General features: G+C 46.2%; 1 protein-coding gene across 1 annotated transcript in view; it reads right to left on the bottom strand.

The window, feature by feature from the left end:
- The window catches only part of sugt1 (SGT1 homolog, MIS12 kinetochore complex assembly cochaperone), a 222,717-nt gene that overhangs the window by 183,554 nt on the left and 19,429 nt on the right, over positions 1-19,734 (bottom strand). Inside the window, exons 3-4 of the mRNA XM_070891874.1 lie at positions 15,276-15,366; positions 5,338-5,407 (exon numbers count right to left, since the gene is read on the bottom strand). Coding sequence (XP_070747975.1) covers positions 5,338-5,407; positions 15,276-15,366 — 161 coding nt within the window. The remainder of the gene's footprint in view (positions 1-5,337; positions 5,408-15,275; positions 15,367-19,734) is intronic.

Genomic DNA, 19,734 nt, shown 5'->3' with positions numbered 1-19,734 from the left:
AATAACAGAGCGTTCATGGAAGTCGTTTATTCGATGTTGTGTGTATGGACTTTCAGAAGGCGTTTGTTAAGGTGCCACATATAAATAGACGTTAGCAAATTTGAAGCCCATGGGATTAAAGGGGCAATGGCAGCATGGATAAGAGATAGAAAGCAGAGAACAATGGCAAGGAATCTTTATCAGACTGGAGAGAATTATGTAGTAATGTCCCCCAGGAGTCAGTATAAGGAGCACTTCTCCTTTTGATATATAGTAATGACCTGAACTTGGATATAGAGGGCATGATTTTAAAATGTGCAGATGACACATAGCTTGTAAATGTAGCAAACAGTGAGGAGGGATAGTAGGAGATGTTATGAAGACATAGACAGACTAATGACAAGGGTATACATATGGAAGACATGTGCAAAGTGATGCATTTTGGGAGACAAAAGGCAGCAATATAAATAAATGGTACAATTTTAAAGAAGGTGCAGAGACCTGGGGGTTCACATACACTAATCTTTGAAGGCAGCATGATAAGTTGATAAAGCCGTTAAAAAACACACAGCATTCATGGCTTTATAAATAGAGGCATGAAATTAAAAAGTAAGGTGAACCTTAATAAATCATGGGCACCACACTTTAGGCAGGATGCCAATGCATTAGAGAGGGTGGAAAGGGGATTTACCAGAATGGTACAAGGATGAAGAAGTTCAGCTATGTGAAGATACTAGTGTAGCTGGGATTCTTCTCCTTATAGCAGAGAAGGCCAAGGAAAAAATTAATAAAATAATTCAAAATTATGAGAGGTTTTGATAGTGGATAGGGAGAAACTGTTTACATTGGCAGGTGGGTTAGTAAGCAGAGGACAGATTTAAGGTAACTGGTAAAAAAAAAAATCCAAGGGGAAAATTAGGAGAATGCTTTTACGCAGAGAGTTATGATGATCTGGAATACACTGCTTGGAAGGGTGGTAGGGTGGTGGAAGCGGATTCAATAATAACTTTCAAAAAGAAATGGATATATAATATATATACACACACACACGCATACACACGCATACACACACTTGTAAAGGAGAAATTTGAAAGATCAAGCGAGTGGCACTACTTGGATAGCTCTTTCAAAGAACCGGCACAGACATGATGAGCTAAATGGCCTCCTTCTGTGCTGTATAATAAAATGGGTCATAGAATCAATGTGTTGAAGGGAGCTCAGGCAAGTCACTAGTTATAGATAAAATAAAAGCATCAAAGAAAGGGTGTCATATTGATATGCTCCACCAAAGCACAGAACATTGGATTCTGCTGTTTCATCAAATCCAAGAATTTGGTACTGGTTTATGGATTCCCTTTGTGAACTTCCAATGCTTTCTATGAGATTTTTCTTATTCTGATGTGAACACACACTTTACATCAATTAACATGCAGCAATGTTACCATATCAACCTTTTCTTTCAGTGGGAGAATCCACTTGGACAGATCAAAAGCATCTTTATATTTGTTTGGACCATAAAAAGACCATTCAGTAAAACCTTGTGTTTTCCTGCCGTAAGAGAGCCACCTGATGGCTGTAGCTTCTCCATCTCTCAGGCCAAAGATTCCTTGTCAAAACCATTTGCTCTCTGTCCCAAAAGATATTCCCTTGAACTTCAGGCAATAACAATAAACAAACAGGAATAACTTTCCTAGAAAAAGTTCTTCATGATCTAAACTACAGGAGGAGTTCCCAGTTGTTTGTGATATGGCTTCTCATACAACCAATCCTGTAATCATGAGGGGAATGAGAGAAGCTGTGCAGCTTTCATGTCATTTCTAGAGCAGAGGGGAACTTTTTTTTCTGGGCCAACACGGTCTTACCGGATTGGCTGTTGGAGTAAATAGACAAGAATGGTTATGAATGTGAAAGGTATATTTGGCTCTTTCTGATTGATCGACAGACCACCCAATTGCTCAACATAACCCTCAACCCCTCCTCTCTACCTGCTATTCACTTCAATAAAGTGTACAATTAGGCTAGCAGCCTCGATGCAAACAAAAATATTCCAATTGGGTTTGTACTTCTAACTTAGATTTCCAGCTAGCTTTCTTAACTTTTCCCAATTCCTGATACCTCGAATAATTGCGGTTACTCATCTCTGTATGCTTTCAAAGGCAAATAGGACTCAACAGCATGCCTCTAAAATAGAGTCAAAGGCCCCAAGTTTCCACATGATTTGCTCCTGATTTTTAGGAGCAACTGGTGTAGAACGGAGTATCTTAAAAATCGGAATTCTCATCGTTTAGTTTGCTCCAGTTCTAGTCAGTTAGAACAGTTTCACTTTGGAACAGAATTTTTTTTCAAAAGGGGGCGTGTCCGGCCACTTACGCCTGTTTTCAAAGTTTCGTCAGTGAAAACTTACTCCAAACTAACTTCAAATGGAGTAAGTGAAGATTTTTGTACGCTCGAAAAAACCTTATCTACATTTTGAAAATCAGGCGTAGGTTACAAATCAGGCGTAGGGAATGGTGGGGGGGGGGGGGGTGTTTAAAGGGAAGTTTACAAACATTAAACACTTCAGTTTTACAAATAAAGAGCCATCATAAACAATAAATGATAAATACATCAATAAATCAACCAATAAATCAATCAAAAAAAATTAATAAGAAATATATATTTTTTTTAAATCAATAAATAAAACATTTTCTACTTACCGACTGCAGCCGGGAGCCCTCCAACAGCGTGCTGGGATGCCCCGGTCAGTGTCTCTATCTCTCTGTCTGTCTGTGTGTCACTCATTCTCTTTCTGACGGGATGGGGGGGGAGGAGGGGGAGATATGGGGGGGGGGGGGGAGGAGGGGGAGGGACGGGGGGGGAGGAGGGGGAGGAGGGGGAGGGACGGGGGGGGGGGGGAGAAGGGGGAGGGGGGGGGGGAGAGAAGGGGGAGGGACGGGGGGGGGGGGGGAGAAGGGGGAGGGACGGGGGGGGGGGAGAAGGGGGAGGGACGGGGGGGGGGAGAAGGGGGAGGGACGGGGGGGGGGGGAGAAGGGGGAGGGACGGGGGGGGGGGGGAGAAGGGGGAGGGACGGGGGGGGGGGGAGAAGGGGGAGGGACGGGGGGAGAAGGGGGAGGGACGGGGGGGAGAAGGGGGAGGGACGGGGGGGAGAAGGGGGAGGGACGGGGGGGAGAAGGGGGAGGGACGGGGGGAGAAGGGGGAGGGACGGGGGGAGAAGGGGGAGGGACGGGGGGAGAAGGGGGAGGGACGGGGGGGGGGGAGAAGGGGGAGGGACGGGGGGGGGGGGGGGAGAAGGGGGAGGGACGGGGGGGGGGGGAGAAGGGGGAGGGACGGGGGGAGAAGGGGGAGGGACGGGGGGGAGAAGGGGGAGGGACGGGGGGGAGAAGGGGGAGGGACGGGGGGGAGAAGGGGGAGGGACGGGGGGAGAAGGGGGGAGAAGGGGGAGGGACGGGGGGAGAAGGGGGAGGGACGGGGGGAGAAGGGGGAGGGACGGGGGGAGAAGGGGGAGGGACGGGGGGAGAAGGGGGAGGGACGGGGGGAGAAGGGGGAGGGACGGGGGGAGAAGGGGGAGGGACGGGGGGAGGGAGGCTGAACGGGCTGGGCCCGAGACTTCGGGCAGAGCCCGTCCCCAGCACCAGATTTATAGGTAGGTGGCGTTGGGTCGGGTCGGGGGGGTGGTGGGAGGGAGGTCGGTTCGGTACGGGTCGGGGGGGAGGGAGGGAGGGAGAGGGAGGTCAGGTCGGGGGGAGGGAGGTCAGGTCGGATCCAGTCCGGGGGCGGGGGGAGCGGGTATCGTGTCCGGTCCGGGGGGGGGGGGGGGTGGGGGGTTGGGGGCGGGTGTCGGGTCCGGTCCGGGTGCGGGGGCGGGGGAGCGGGCGTCGGGTCTGTTCCGGAGGCGGGAAGCGGGAGTCGAGTCGGGTCGGGAGGAAGCAGGAGCTGGCCGTGGGAGGAGCCTTATTCACGCAGCCCCAGTGAGGCCATTCGGCCAGGGCTAGGGGATGCGTGCTTCGGGCCCCTCCCACACAGTTTCGGGCGCCTGGAGCTACTGCACTTGCGCTCCCACTATAGCGCGCATGTGCAGAGGTCCCGGCACTGTTTCCGGCGTAGGGACCTGGCTCCGCCCCCTGCAGCTCCTGTTGCGCTGCGCCGAGGGCCAGAGGACCTGCAGGGAGGTGGAGAATCTGGAGGGTTTTTTTAGGCGCACTTTGTGGCGCGAAAAACGGACGTCCAGGTGGGGCTGCGCCGTTCTAGGCGCGGCTCGAAACTTGGGCCCAAAAAGTCAGGTTCAAAGGCAAGAACTATTTCTTGAAGCTACAGTCACTTAAGCAGTTGAAATTCCTGAACAAGGATAACAATAGGGCATTTCAGTGATTTGTGGATTAGTTAGATTTGCCTGGTGGTGTGTTGTAGGTAACCAAGATCTCGTGAAACTTGCTTAAATGCCTCGTGGTGTCAGGAAAGTTTGACCCCTCATAGTTCTCCTTGAATTATTCACAGTATTTTTCTTTTTGTGCATCATCTAGAGAATACAGTGATACCCGGCCATTTCTTCCCCACCTTTTCCGAGTATTCTTCCAATTCTACAAACTTGTTCCATATGCTTCTTACGCAAAAGTTGCCGATTTGAAAGAGTAGTGGTCACGTTGGCATATCAGGTCATACAAGCTTTAAATGATTGACGACTGTCAAATTGGAAGAAAGGCCACATCTTTTTAAAGGCACACAATTAATCAAGTCTTGATAGAACCTCTCAAAGTATGCTGTCCGGACATTACTGTATCCAATTGACAACTACCATATAGTTGCTGTGACACTATGCCACAAGAATCTGCCTTTCTGCTCCTCAGATCAGACATTAAAGATGGTTAGTTTTCTGAATGTTTGAAGTGTATCAGTAACAATTTTAAAACAAACTACGTTTCAGTTTATAAAGATTACAACAAGGCAAAATATTATGTTGAATACATAGTAATTCGTGTGCTTGCAGCACTGTTCCCATGTCTTGTACTTTTCCAATAAGCTTTAGCTTTTTGCTCAGCTCACTATTTTCTATGCTTTGCCTATTTGTTCCCAATGATTCTTCAGATTCATACCGACATGCTCGACTCACAAGGGCAATTTCTTTCTCAAGCAATTCCTCACAATCATTCCCATCCTCTATTCTTTGTTTAAATTTACTGATATTCAAATCTCATGTGCACTTGGGAAAGTCAATCTCAAGTATGGAAGGGCCAATGTTACATTGTCTTTATATTTTTAAATCACCACACAGTTCATAGGTTAATGGCTTACTGCACCTGAACACTAAGCCATTAGAAGGCGATAGAAATAAATTACATATATACACACGAACATACTCACCCTTTTCGTAGATATGCTAAAGCACAATTTGGTTTCAACTCAAGGGCTTTGCTGGCATCTTCAACAACATCTACAAAAACAACATGGGCAATTTTTAATCATGTTAAAAGCATTCTTTCTATTTCTACTTCACCTAGTAACCCCAGCCCATTTATTCAAAGAGCAATTTTACTAATATGTAATTTAGATACTAGGGATAAGAATTGAAAAATTGTGCTCCAAGTACAGGTTGAACCTCTCTAATCCAGCACCCTCGAGACCTGGCCTGTGCCGGTCCAAAGAATTTGTCGGCCCATGGGAGGTCACGCCGACCCTCGTCTTACTGGGTCCTGATGACAGTGCTCGTGCCCGACTGCCTCGCTCTGACTCCAAATCTCCTGCCACACTCCTTCGCCGCACTGCTTTGTTGAACGTTGCCTGACAAGATGGCGTCCCGACTCCGAAGCTGGATTTGCACATGCGCTGCGCAGAAGGCTGCTGCATAGCATTTAGTCCCGATTCATCCGAAGCTGGTCAGTATGGCTTATGCTGTTGGCGAGGTTTTACTCCATTGAATTGTGCATGTGCACAGCATTGACTCAATCCATACTGTTAACCCTCCTGGGCCTCAGTTCTATTGTTTTAACAAAAACATTTTTTCTTGTTAGTGTTTGGCATATAATGTTCTTGCAGTGTGCCAACTGACCTTACCAAGTACTGCTGACAAAGCTGCTATCAACGACCTGGCCATGTTCTGCGCATGCATCCCCGGCTGAGAATGATGCCGGATCAGAGAGGTTGCTGGACCAAAGAGTGCCGGATTTGAGAGGTTCAACCTGTACTGCCTTTGTATGTCTATTTATTTTGTTTGGCAACAGCCCTTTTAACATTCCTATATTTTAAGAATTTGTCTTAGTAGTCCTTAATATATCCACTTGGTATTTTAAAATGTGAGGTGAGTGCATTGTGACATCAAATGCAATCAAATGTTGCCCAATGTGCAGCACAATCTCACTATTAACCAGACTGACCAAAGACTTCAAAGAGATTAGCAGGAACATTATAATTTTTAAATAACTATTCTCGGTTACAAAACAAACCAGACAGTATCTCTCAAATAGCAAAGGATGGACTGCACTGTAATCACCCTGACATATCACCAAAGTACTTTCCCCTGGTTTTAATACAATCAGATTTTACTGGGTACAACTATTGAATCTCATGGCATTGCCCACATAAAACTTGGACAAGGAAAATAGGCAAGAGATATGCCACCTTCCCACCAAAAACAGTGCAGGTTGGAAATTGTATGTTTATTAAGCTACCAAATGCCAACTGTAAACCCAAAAGACGAGCAAAAGGGAAGCAGGTGCAAGAGCTCACAGGCTAATAAAGCACTGAACAGCGGACAAAACCAACAAACAGAAAAGCCAGATCATCTGGCCGAACAAAATATCCAGACAATAACCATTCAGCCACCCACTCAGTGTGCAGGAGCTCCTGAAGGGAAAACTTTGGGTCCGACAAAGTGGAGGATGAGCAGCAGAAACAGCCTGGAGAATTAGACTCAGACAAACTTGCCAGACAATGCAAGACTCCAACCAGAAAAAGTCAGACAAGTTTATAGCAAGTAAACCATGGCAAGACAAGCATTTTAGCAGAGGCTGAGGAAGAAAAACAGGTCATGTGGTGTGCTAGTAGGAACAGCCAGCAGAATAGAGCCAAGAGAGAAATACTCTCAGAAAAGTTCAATTAATTGTGCACAGAAATAAGGAAAATAAAGCAAGGAAAGAAAATGGTAAATAGTTGTTCCAAATTCACTATTATCGAAGAGGAAAGTTAGGAATTATGGCAGTGTCCTTGAACTGCCAGGCCACATGAATTATGATGTCCATAAGTATGGGCAGCGGCAGCTTCAGGAGTTAATAAAGGTCCATGAAGTAGAAGTGCAAAAGTGCAGGCGTAACATGTAAAAAGCTAGCTTTATAATGGACAATTCCTATTGAGGTAGTACCTAGAGCAATGGCGAGCAAAATACGGCCAATGGATTTGATCCACCCCACCAACTGATTCCCGAACTCAACAGCAAAACCCCATGATTTTTGCTTCTGCTGTCTTCATCTTTGCCATGTCTCCTGTGATTATCTGCTGCTGGGACACATGCATCCTGAACCTGGAGTCTGCGGCCCTCTAGGGGCCCGCGAGTTAGTAGTCTCGCAGGACACGAGTTCATTTTGCCATCAGAAGTCCCCCACTGTGAGACTATTGGAATGGTCTCAGATACAAAGACTGTAGGTGTGCACTGTTGGACTCCATTTGCAACATGTGTTGGGCAAGTTCATGTGTTTGAGGTGATTACCGTGCATGTTTTTGTTTTGATTATCAGACATTCAAACCCGAGGGCCGGGCGGGAAAATCACTGTGTCCCTTTATTCATGCTGGTGCCATGATCTTCAGACTGTTTTAATAAATCTTCGCATGATCTGCCCCTCTGACCGGAGTCAGTCTCCTTCTGGGATCGGCACATTTCATTCTTTTCCGGGAGAACAACCAGGAGACCAGTCCAGTTTTGAAATTTGTGCACAGTCTCAGCTGGATTTGGTGGAAATCGACAACAATAACATAAGAATTAGGAATAGGAGTAGGCCATCTAGCCCCTTGAGCCTGCTCCGCCATTCAACAAGATCATGGCTGACCTGGACGTGGACTCAGCTCCACTTACCCGCCCGCTCCCCAGAACCCTTAATTCCCTTATTGGTTAAAAATCTATCTATCTGTGAATTGAATACATTCAATGAGCTAGCCTCAACTGCTTCCTTGGGCAGAGAATTCCACAGATTCACAACCCTCTGGGAGAAGAAATTCCTTCTCAACTCGGTTTTAAATTTGCTCCCCGTATTTTGAGGCTGTGCCCCCTAGTTCTAGTCTCCCCGACCAGTGGAAACAACCTCTCTGCCTCTGTCTTGTCTATCCCTTTCATTATTTTAAATGTTTCTATAAGATCACCTCTCATCCTTCTGAACTCCAACGAGTAAAGACGCAGTCGACTCAATCTATCATAAGGTAACTCCCTCATCTCCGGAATCAACCTAGTGAATCGTCTCTGTACCCCCTCCAAAGCCAGTATAGCCTTCCTGAAGTAAGGCGACCAAAACTGCACGCAGTACTCCAGGTGCGGCCTCACCAATACCCTATACAGTTGCAGAAGGATCTCCCTGCTTTTGTACTCCATCCCTCTCGCAATGAAGGCCAACATTCCATTCGCCTTCCTGATTACCTGCTGCACCTGCAAACTAACCTTTTGGGATTCATGCACAAGGACCCCCAGGTCCCTCTGCACCGCAGCATGTTGTAATTTCTCCCCATTCAAATAGTATTCTCTTTTTTTGTTTTTTTCCCCCCCCAAGGTGGATGACCTCACACTTTCCAACATTGTATTCCATCTGCCAAACCTTAGCCCATTCGCTTAACCTATGTAAATCTCTTTGCAGCCTCTGTGTCCTCTACACAACCCGCTTTCCCACTAATCTTTGTGTCATCTGCAAATTTTGTTACACTACACTCTGTCCCCTCTTCCAGGTTATCTATGTATACTGTAAACAGTTGTGGTCCCAGCACCGATCCCTGTGGCACACCACTAACCACCAATTTCCAACCCGAAAAGGACCCATTTATCCCGACTCTCTGCTTCCTGTTCGCCAGCCAATTCTCTATCCATGCTAATACATTTCCTCTGACTCCGCATACCTCTATCTTCTGCAGTAACCTTTTGTGTGGCACCTTATCGAATGCCTTTTGAAAATCTAAATATACCACATCCATCGGTACACCTCTATCCACCATGCTCGTTATATCCTCAAAGAATTCCAGTAAATTAGTTAAACATGATTTCCCCTTCATGAATCCATGCTCGTCTGCTCTATTCCTATCTAGATGTCCCGCTATTTCTTCCTTAATGATAGTTTCAAGCATTTTCCCCACTACAGATGTTAAACTAACCGGCCTATAGTTACCTGCCTTTTGTCTGCCCCCTTTTTTGAACAGAGGCGTTACATTAGCTGCTTTCCAATCCGCTGGTACCTCCCAGAGTCCAGAGAATTTTGGTAGATTATAACGAATGTATCTGCTATAACTTCCGCCATCTCTTTTAATACCCTGGGATGCATTTCATCAGGACCAGGGAACTTGTCTACCTTGAGTCCCATTAGCCTGTCAAGCACTGCCCTCCGAGTGATAGTGATTGTCTCCAGGTCCTCCCTTCCCACATTCCTGTGACCAGTAATTTCTGGCATGGTTTCTGTGTCTTCCACTGTGAAGACCGAAGCAAAATAATTGTTTAAGGTCTCAGCCATTTCCACATTTCCCATTATTAAATCCCCCTTCTCATCTTCTAAGGGACCAACATTTACTTTAGTCACTCTTTTTCGTTTTATATATCTGTAAAAGCTTTTACTACCCGTTTTTATGTTTTGCGCAAGTTTACCTTCGTAATCTATCTTTCCTTTCTTTATTGCTTTCTTAGTCATTCTTTGCTGTCGTTTAAAATTTTCCCAATCTTCTATTTGCCCCACTAACCTTGGCCACCTTATACGCATTGGTTTTTATATTGATACTCTCCTTAATTTCCCTGGTTATCCACGGCTAGTTATCCCTTCTCTTACCGCCCTTCTTTTTCATTGGAATATATTTTTGTTGAGCACTATGAAAGAGCTCCTCAAAAGTCCTCCACTGTTCCTCAATTGTGCCACCGTTTAGTCTATGTTTCCAGTCTGCTTTAGCCAACTCTGCCTTCATCCCACAAGTCCCCTTTGTTTAAGCATAGTATGCTCATTTGAGGCACTACTTCCTCACCCTCAATCTGTATTACAAATTCAACCATACTGTGATCACTCATTCCTAGAGGATCTTTTACTAGGAGATCGTTTATTATTCCTGTCTCATTACACAGGACCAGATCTAAGATAGCTTGCTCCCTTGTAGGTTCTGTAACATACTGTTCTAAGAAACAATCCCGTATGCATTCTATGAATTCCTCCTCCAGGCTACCCCGTGCGATTTGAGTTGACCAATCGATATGTAGGTTAAAATCCCCCATGATTACTGCCGTTCCTTTTTCACATGCCTCCATTATTCCCTTGATTATTGTCCGCCCCACCGTGAAGTTATTATTTGGGGGCCTATAAACTACGCCCACCAGTGACTTTTTCCCCTTGCTATCTCTAATCTCCACCCACAATGATTCAACATTTTGTTCATTAAGAGCCAATATCGTCTCTCACAACTGCCCTGATATCGTCCTTTAGTAACAGAGCTACCCCACCTCCTTTCCCTTCTTGTCTATCTTTCCGAATCGTCAGATACCCCTGTATGTTTAATTCCCAGTCTTAGCCACCCTGCAACCACGTTTCTGAAATGGCCACCAAATCATACCCATTTGTAATGATTTGTGCCGTCAACTCATTTACTTTATTTCGAATGCTGCGTGCGTTTAGGTAGAGTGTTTTAATACTAGTTTTTAATCCATGATTTTTAGTTTTGACCCCTCCTTCAGCCCCTTTACATTCAGTGGCCCTTTTTGTTTTTTGCCTTGGGTTTCTCTGTCCTCCACTTTTACTCATCTCCTTTCTGTCTTTTGCTTTTGTCTCCTTTTTGTTTCCCTCCGTCTCCCTGCATTGGTTCCCATCCCCCTGCCATATTAGTTTAACTCCTCCCCAACAGCACTAGCAAACACTCCCCCTTGGACATTGGTTCCGGTCCTGCCTCGGTGCAGACCGTCCGGTTTGGACTGGTCCCACCTCCCCCAGAACTGGTTCCAATGCCCCAGGAATTTGAATCCCTCCCTGCTGCACCACTGCTCAAGCCACGTATTCATCTGAGCTATCCTGCGATTCCTACTCTGACTAGCACGTGGTACTGGTAGCAATCCTGAGATTACTACTTTTGAGGTCCTACGTTTTAATTTAGCTCCTAGCTCCTTAAATTCATCTCGTAGGACCTCATCCCTTTTTTTACCTATATCGTTGGTACCAATGTGCACCACGACAACTGGCTGTTCACCCTCCCTTTTCAGAATGTCCTGCACATCCTTGACCCTTGCACCAGGGAGGCAACATACCATCCTGGAGTCTCGGTTGCGACCGCAGAAATGCCTATCTATTCCCCTTACAATCGAATCCTCTATTACTATCGCTCTCCCACTCTTTTTCCTGCCCTCCTGTGCAGCAGATCCAGCCACGGTGCCATGAACTTGGCTGCTGCTGCCCTCCCCTGATGAGTCATCCCCCTCAACAGTACTCAAAACGGTGTATCTGTTTTGCAGGGGGATGACCGCAGGGGACCCCTGCACTACCTACCTTGCACTGCTTTTCCTGCTGGTCTTCCATTCCCTTGCTGGCTGTGGACCTTTCACCTGCGGTATGACCAACTCACTAAACGTGCTATTCACGTCATTCTCAGCATCGTGGATGCTCCAGAGTAAATCCACCCTCAGCTGCAACTCCGCAACGCGGTCTGTCAGGAGCTGGAAGCGGATACACTTCCCGCACATGTAGTCGTTAGGGACACTGGAGTCGTCCCTGAGTTCCCACATGGTACAGGAGGAGCATGACACGTGACCGAGCTCTCCTGCCATGACTTAACCCTTAGATAGGCAACAACAATGCTAAAGTTTACTCACTGTTATAGAAGAGAAAAAAGAAAAACTGCTCACCAATCACCAGCCAATCACTTACCCCCTTGGCTGTGACGTCACCTTTTTGTTTCTTTCTACTTCTTTTTTGCCTTCTCCCTGTAGCTGCACAAGTACGCCTTTTATAGGACTCACCAACGGACCTCCTCGACGCTGCTTCTGATGCTGGGCCCCGGACTCCCTGCTGTGCCTTTTATAGGCTTCACCAACGGACCTCCTCGACACTGCTCCCGAAGCTGGGCCCCGGACTCCCTGCTGTGCCTTTTATAGGCCTCACCAACGGACCTCCTCGACGCTGCTCCCGACGCTGGGCCCCGGACTCCCTGCTGTGCCTTTTATAGGCCTCACCAACGGACCTCCTCGACGCTGCTCCCGACGCTGGGCCCCGGACTCCCTGCTGTGCCTTTTATAGGCCTCACCAAAGGACCTCCTCGACGCTGCTCCCAACTGCCGCCGAGGCAGTTCTTTGCCATTTTCACCGGGATCAGTAGTCTGGAGTGGGCGGGGAAGAGCATCGGTGTCAGTGGCCTTGGGGTCCTGGTCTTCTCTAAATCGGCAGCCAACTGCTTTTCGACTCCTCGCGGTGCGGCGAACAGGACCGGACCAGCACTGTCTACTCCGATAATATACAAGTGGCCTTGGAAGGGGGAGGAAAGGTGAAAAGAAAAAGACTTGCCAGTCGCTGTGCCTACAGCAATGTTTTCTCCCTCCTGGTTTTTTTCTGGTGGCAGCTTGTGGAGGAGGAAGTCAAGGGTAGGGCAGACAAGGTGGGGGCAGGTGTAAAAGAGTGAAAAAGAGCCGTGTTGTTTGGGAGGGGGGGGGCGGGGTGGCACTACTAGTCAGTCCCGGTTCCCTTGACCAAGGAAAAATTAGCTGAGGCACTCGCTTTCAATTGCGATGTGGTGCACGTTGTGCGCGGCGTATACGTACAGGAATTGGCTCAGCAGTGATTCCTGTCAAACCTCGCGAAGAGTAGCAACTTGGGTAATGAATCAGAGGGCAACAGAACTGGATCCCAATACCTTTGATAGAAGGGGATGCAAAAGCTGATCTCTAGCATCTCTTTTGTAGCACTGCAATACTTTGGTGTACATACAATATTTTATAAACTGTTTGATTATGAGAGTTATATTAATTAAGGTATTAAATTTGCTATGTATTTGCTATAGCGATTTGGATCTCTAGGGTTTGTTGATTTTGAGGTGACTATGTTAGTGCTGCCATTGAGTGAGTTTCTTTGAATTTCTTTAACCCAATTTTCAATATACAAATATAAGACTATATTTTGAGCCGTTATGCAATCGCTAAAAAAAAATCAGTACAAAATTATTTTAAATAAAATTTAAATATTTTATAGTAGATGTTTGATTGTTAGTATATGATTTGTTTTAGATAAATTGTTAAAATAACTTATTGTAACCGATTAAAGTTTTTCTTACTTTTACAAAATTTTATATCAGTTCTTGAGTAACCAGTTTTACAGTTTTAATTATGCCATAACAATGTCAATAGCTAATATAAGTTTTGGGTAAACCTGTCTTATGTTTGTTAATAAAAATAACACTTATTAACATGTTAAGTGTGGAAATGACATGAAGGGTTCTTTATACAATTAATGCCATAACAAATTTTTAATGGTAGCTATTAACACAATTCAGTGTGTGTGTGGCCCTCAACAGCTCACCAAAACTTCAGTGGCCTTCCAGCCTAATTAATTGCCCACCCTTTGACCTAGAGGCACAACAGAATGATGATGCTCAAACAAGCACTATACATAATACATAGCAAATTTAATACCTTAATATAAAAGAATTCTCATAATACAAATGCTAAAAAGGTACACATTAAAACAAAGGGTAAGTGTTTTCCAACTCAAGTATATGCACTGCCATAAGAATGTTTTCGTACTATCCAAAAACTAGAGCCTCCGCCCACAAACCACACAACTGTTATCAGCAGATTGTGCTTTTAGATAATAAATTTGAGTCTCTACTTTGAGGCTAAGGAGAAATGTGTGTCTCCTCCCCTATCCATGTTTTCAAAATGGTATGCTTTAATGAAACAGAATGCCCCCATTGGAGTAATCAGGTTATTGTTAGGAGAAATAAGAAACTATCTTATTTTGGATTGCCACAAACACTTAAAAAAAAATCTTGTTTATTACCTAGTCAAATAATATGGCCACTCCTGAAACAACCAGATATCAATTGCCACATTAGAAAACAATCAAATGAGGCAACAAAACACACCATTTTTTGTTTTTTTTATAAAATCCTAAGAGCACAGGACACCATTCAGCACATCATGGCCCAGAACTTCCTCTCGAGGTCTTCCCGCAGGCAAACCACTGTAAAAAGGACAGAAAATGCGCACTTACCTTAAGCTGACCTTCACCAATCCACACCATTATTTCATCTAAGAACTTAATTAAGCTTGTCAGACACAATTTGTCTTTAATAAATCAATGTTGGCTGTCATTTATTAGCCCATGTTCTTCCAAGTGACAATTAATTTTCTCCCGGAATATGGTCTGCAGAAGTTTCCCCTACCGACATTAGGCTTACTAGTTGTTTTTATTGCATGCAAAGAAAATGAAAGGGCCAATTTTCCCGTTTGGTCCGGAGGTATGCAAAACACAGGAAAAAAAAGTCAGAATCCCACGATATGTCTCTGCCCACTTTACGTTGCCCTAGAATTCTGGGGCTTCCACAGAAAAAGGGTGGAGGGCCTGACCCTCCAATAGGCATAGGCCAAGGGCATCCATGTTAATGAAGTCGGATTTCTGAGCCTAACTTCATCAATTGGAGAGTCAGATGGGGTCAAGTTGCAAACACACAGCCTGGGGCAAGTGCAAATTGTTTCTCCATTTTTTTTTCTAAAGATCATCTCTGCTGACAATCCAAAGTGAGGATAGTCATTATCTTCGCGATACAGGTTGAATCTCCCTTATCCAGAACCCTCGGGACCTGGTCTGTTCTGGATAAGTGATTTTTCTGGACGAGGGGTGGTCATGTTAAATTGGATGGTACAGGTACTGAGCAAGGGGATATCGGTGCTGGCTGGCTTGGGGCTAGGAGTGCGGCAGAGAGATCGTGCGTGTGGGGGGGGCGGTGGATCGCAGAGTCAGGCCAGCGATTGTGGGATTCGGCAGCGAGGAAGGATTTCAATTTGGTCATGTCAGAGTTCTGCTTGTGTGCCACCTGGTGGCCGGGAATGGTTCCGGACAAGGGAGTTCCAGATAAGGAGGTTCAACCTGTACTGTTAAACTTGCCTTTGTAATTCTGAAGCAATGTATGTGCGTAGGCTCTTTGGCAGTAATATTCTGCTCTGTCCAAATCTTGTTCCACTGCTGCAGTCAGCTCCTGGAAGACGAAACAAACTGTGGTTCATAAACAGGGCAGCTTAGCAACGCTACTGAAACAAAACTACACCAACACAATTCTAATATAAAACAATGAAACTTTGGCTAATACTGTGAACAAAATATACTCTCAAAACTGTAGATTTCAGAAAGGACCAATAATTGGTCATTTTCTTTCTGATAAAGATCATAACTAAGCTTTATCTCCCTTTTACTAAGATAGCATTATACACAACTTAATGGTTTTGTCACTGCAGTAACAGTGGTGCTCGCGGGGATATAGGGTTCCAGTAGGAACTGCATACAACACATCCAAGTTTCCAGGAACATCGTTAGTGTTAAAAGACTTAAACAAAGCATGAGCTAAGCAATCTGCTTGCTAAAATGTAAGGCACGGAGCATTTTATTTTTATAAAAGATTTTAATTTACATACCCTTCATCACGTTTGATAATCACATGACCTCATGTTCACAGAAAAAATTTGGAAAGTTACTTTTAATGTGTGTTTAAGCAAAACACTTGCGCGTTTTTCAAAAAGGGCACTTGGATGAAAGATGATCAAATGGAAGTTGCTTTCACCAGTTAACAATAAGCAATTCATCAGCAATGTCCAGGTAATCGCAGGACAAATCAGAATAGAAGAAATAGGACCAGGAGTAGACCATACAGACCCTCAAGTATGCTCCGCCATTCAGTAAGATCAGGGCTGATCTTCGACCTAAACTCCAATTTCCCACCTGATCCCCATATCCCTTGATTCCCTCCAGAGTCCAAAAATCTATCAATGGCATCCTTGAATATATTCAACGATTGAGAATCCAGTCATCTGGGGTAGAGGATTCCAAAGAGTCACAACCTGCTGAGTTAAAAAATTTCTCCTCATCTCAGTCCTAAATGGCCGATCCCTTATCTTGAGACTGTGCTCTAGTTCTAGACATTCCACCCAGGGGAAACAACCTCTCAGCATCTATCCTATCAAGCCCTCGCAGAATCTTGTATGTTTCAATTAGATCATCTCTCATTCTTCTAAACTCCAGAGAATATAGGCACACTTTAATCTCTCCTCATAGGACAACCCTCTCATCCCAGGAATCAATCTAGCGAACCTTTGTTGCACCCCCGCGAAGGCAAGTATATCCTCTCTTAGGTACAGAGACCAAAGATGTGCAGAGTACTCCAGGGGCTCGACTTTCCACTTAGATCTCTGGGCCCCAAGTTTCCACATGATTTGCTCCTGATTTTTAGGAGCAACCGGTGGAGAATGGAGTATCTTAGAAATCGCAATTCTCCACATTTAAGTTTTCTGCAGTTCTCGTCATGTGGAACAATTTCACTTTTGAACAGAATTTTTTCTTCAAAAGGGGGCGTGTCCGGCCACTGACGCCTGATTTGAAAGTTTCCACAATGAAAACGTACTCCAAACTAACTTAGAATGGAGCAAGTGAAGATTTTTGTAGGCCTGAAAAAACCTTGTCTACACATTAAAAAATCAGGCGCAGGTTACAAATTAGGCATCCGGAACGAGGTGGGGGGGTGGGGGGAGGGAAGTCATTACATTCTACAATAAATCCTTAGTTATACTTATACGAATATTACAAATAATTCCAACCTGAATAAAAACTTATAAGCAAAGAAAAGATTAAATAAACCATGTTCCTACCTGTGTGAAAGTGCTTCAGGCAGGGAGAAGGCTGCAGGAAGCCTCAAGTTGAGGCAGCCGTTCCCGACGGCAGTGGGAGGGAGGCAGGGAGGAGGCAGCCGTTCCCGACGGCAGCAGGGGGGAAGGAGCCAGTGAGGAGGCAGCCGTTCCCGACGGCAGGTGGGGGGGGGGGGAAGGCAGTGAGAAGGCTGCAGGAAGCCTCAGAAGTTGAGGCAGCCATTCCCGACGGCAGGGGGGGAGGAGGCCCCCCTGCTGTCGGTCGGGCCCGTCGGGAAACGGCTGCCTCAACTTCTGAGGCTTCCTGCAGCCTTCTCACTGCTGCAAGAAGCCTCAGTGCTGATCATGGAAGGGCAATGTGGTTTTATTAAAAAATGTTAAAAATTGAACAGCTACAAAGAACTACAAAAATGGCCGAATGCCAATGTTTCCTTCACACTGCGCGTGCGCGAACACTCCAACGCGCACGCGCAGGGTTGCCGGCACGAAAAAAACTCATTTAAATGGTACCCGCCCCCTCCTACTTACAAAATCAGCGCGAGTGGTAGGCTCCGCCCCCTGGGCGCCGTGCCAAGCTGACATCGAGCTGCAAAGCGCTCGAGAATAGCGCGTTTTTTTTCAGGCGCCGTTTTTGGCGCGAAAAAGGGGTGCCCAGCTCGGAGGGGCGCCTGTTTTGCCGCGTGTGGAAACTTGGGGCCCCAGTGCCCAAAAAATGGGGAATGATCCAGCCTTAGCGATGTTCCAGCCTTCATGATCGCTGGAACATCGCCCAATTTTGGGATCGCGACTTTTGGCTTTTTTGGGGGGGGGGGGGGTGATAGCCCAGCTATGCGAAACAGGCCTCAGCAAAGTGGAAGGCAAGGCTTTCCTAGCAACGGCCTTCTGCGCATGCGGTTTTTTTGCAAGCTAGTTTTCCCACGATTCGGGAGGTCAGGGGTCATCCACACATGCCCAGGAGGCAAAGGGAGGGGGAGGGGGAATAGAGAGAGGAGAGGAAAGCAATAGTTTGAGTAAAGAAAGAGAGATAAAAGAGCAGTTTTTTGAAATGTCGGATTCTGATAATAGCATGCAAGATGTGGAGGGGGGGGGGGGCGGGCGGGGGGGGGGGGAACCAATTTCTGACGAGGCGAACAAGGCCTTAGTCACTGAGGTGCACTCCTGGTGGGCCCAATTAACCCGGGGTGGGCGTGGGAAACCTCCACCCCGGGCCTACAGAAAAATATGAGAGATCGCCGACATAGTTTCGTCTGCGTCTCACGAGGCCAGGGCATCTGACCAGTACTGGAAGTGCTGGAACACTTTGGTTGCTTTGGCAAGAGTAAGTATAGATTTTAAATTGTAGTGATGCAAATTGTAATTGTAATTATAATTATAAATCTCCAGGATTGAAATTAAACTTGTTATTCTTACTTATATTCCCTGTTAAGATCTGGACAGGGCTATGAACCTGTGCCCTTTTTAAGTCTGTCCGGCTGCTGTCACTTACATAATGACCCAGCCTGGATTAGGGGAGAGCTGCCCTTGCTCACTGTCTATCCTGGGACAATTTGGGACATTTTAGCTCCTGTCATTGACGAGTTCACCGGGTATCTTGATTCCCAGCACCCCTGGGGGCCCTTCAATGGAAATTGTAGTCGAGAGAGATATGTGTGTCAAGCATTAGATCCTAAACATGATCTGTATTATAACCATGCATCAATTGTGGATAAAAATCCGATTTGCATATAACGTTGCAGACTGCTGTCTTTCCATGATAGGACCTAGTCAATTAGCTTATGCCATACTCTTTTCACGTTTGCAGAGGAAGTTATCGAAGAATCGGGCTGAGCGCAGGCACACCGGAGGAGGCCCTGCCCAGCTCAGCATACTCACAGAGTTGGAGGAACGCGCTGAGACACTGGTCGGAAGCCACACTCGGTCGGCCACCCGTGGTGAGGCAGAGCCCTCGCTTGTGTCACGTGAGTAATGCGTCAAGCAGTGTTAAAGTAATGTAACGTCATTTCATTATAATATACGAATGATGTCATGTTATGCATGCAGCTATCCTGATTCCCATGCAGCCTCTGTGCTACTCTCAGGTTGACAACATAAGAGATAAGAGCAGGAGCAGGCCATCTGTCCCCTTCTCTGTCCGCTCACCATAAACCTTCACTCCCTTATCGGTCTTTCTCCAGCCTCCACAGCTCTCTGGGTCACTGAATTTCAACTTGGATTTACTATGTACTACCGTGTGATGCGTTATTATGTAACGTCTCTTGGTCTCATTTCTTGTAGTAGTGCTGCTACTCCTTCGTATGCCAGGGCAGAGCAAGAATGTGTACCCTTCCGTTCTAATAAGCTCAATTGTGTTTTGCAGGTCCAACAATACCCATGCGCAGCGAGGCGCGACCGGAACCTCAACCACAACCTACAACTTTGACCGTGGTCCTCACCACGGGTGGTGAGGAAGAAGATGAAGATGACGTAGAGACAATGGAGCAGGAGGAGGAGGAAGTAGTATTGGAAACAGAGGAGGATGTCTGTAGCATCACTCCGCTGGATCAATCATTTGAGCGACCTGCGGCCAGAACATCGGTTTCGACAGAAGAGGTAGCGAGACCAAGCGGCTTGCAGACGGCGACGCCAAGGCACATGTTAGTGCTCATGCCGACCCCACGGAGGTCGAGTCAGCGAGGTCAGCTCTGGCCAATCGTATCGAGGGCTCGACCAGA

The sequence above is a fragment of the Pristiophorus japonicus genome, chromosome 10, assembly GCF_044704955.1.
Source record: "Pristiophorus japonicus isolate sPriJap1 chromosome 10, sPriJap1.hap1, whole genome shotgun sequence".
Lineage (NCBI taxonomy): Eukaryota > Metazoa > Chordata > Chondrichthyes > Pristiophoridae > Pristiophorus > Pristiophorus japonicus.
The sequence above is the reverse complement of the archived record's forward strand: the minus strand, read 5'-3'. Positions and strand labels throughout refer to the sequence as shown.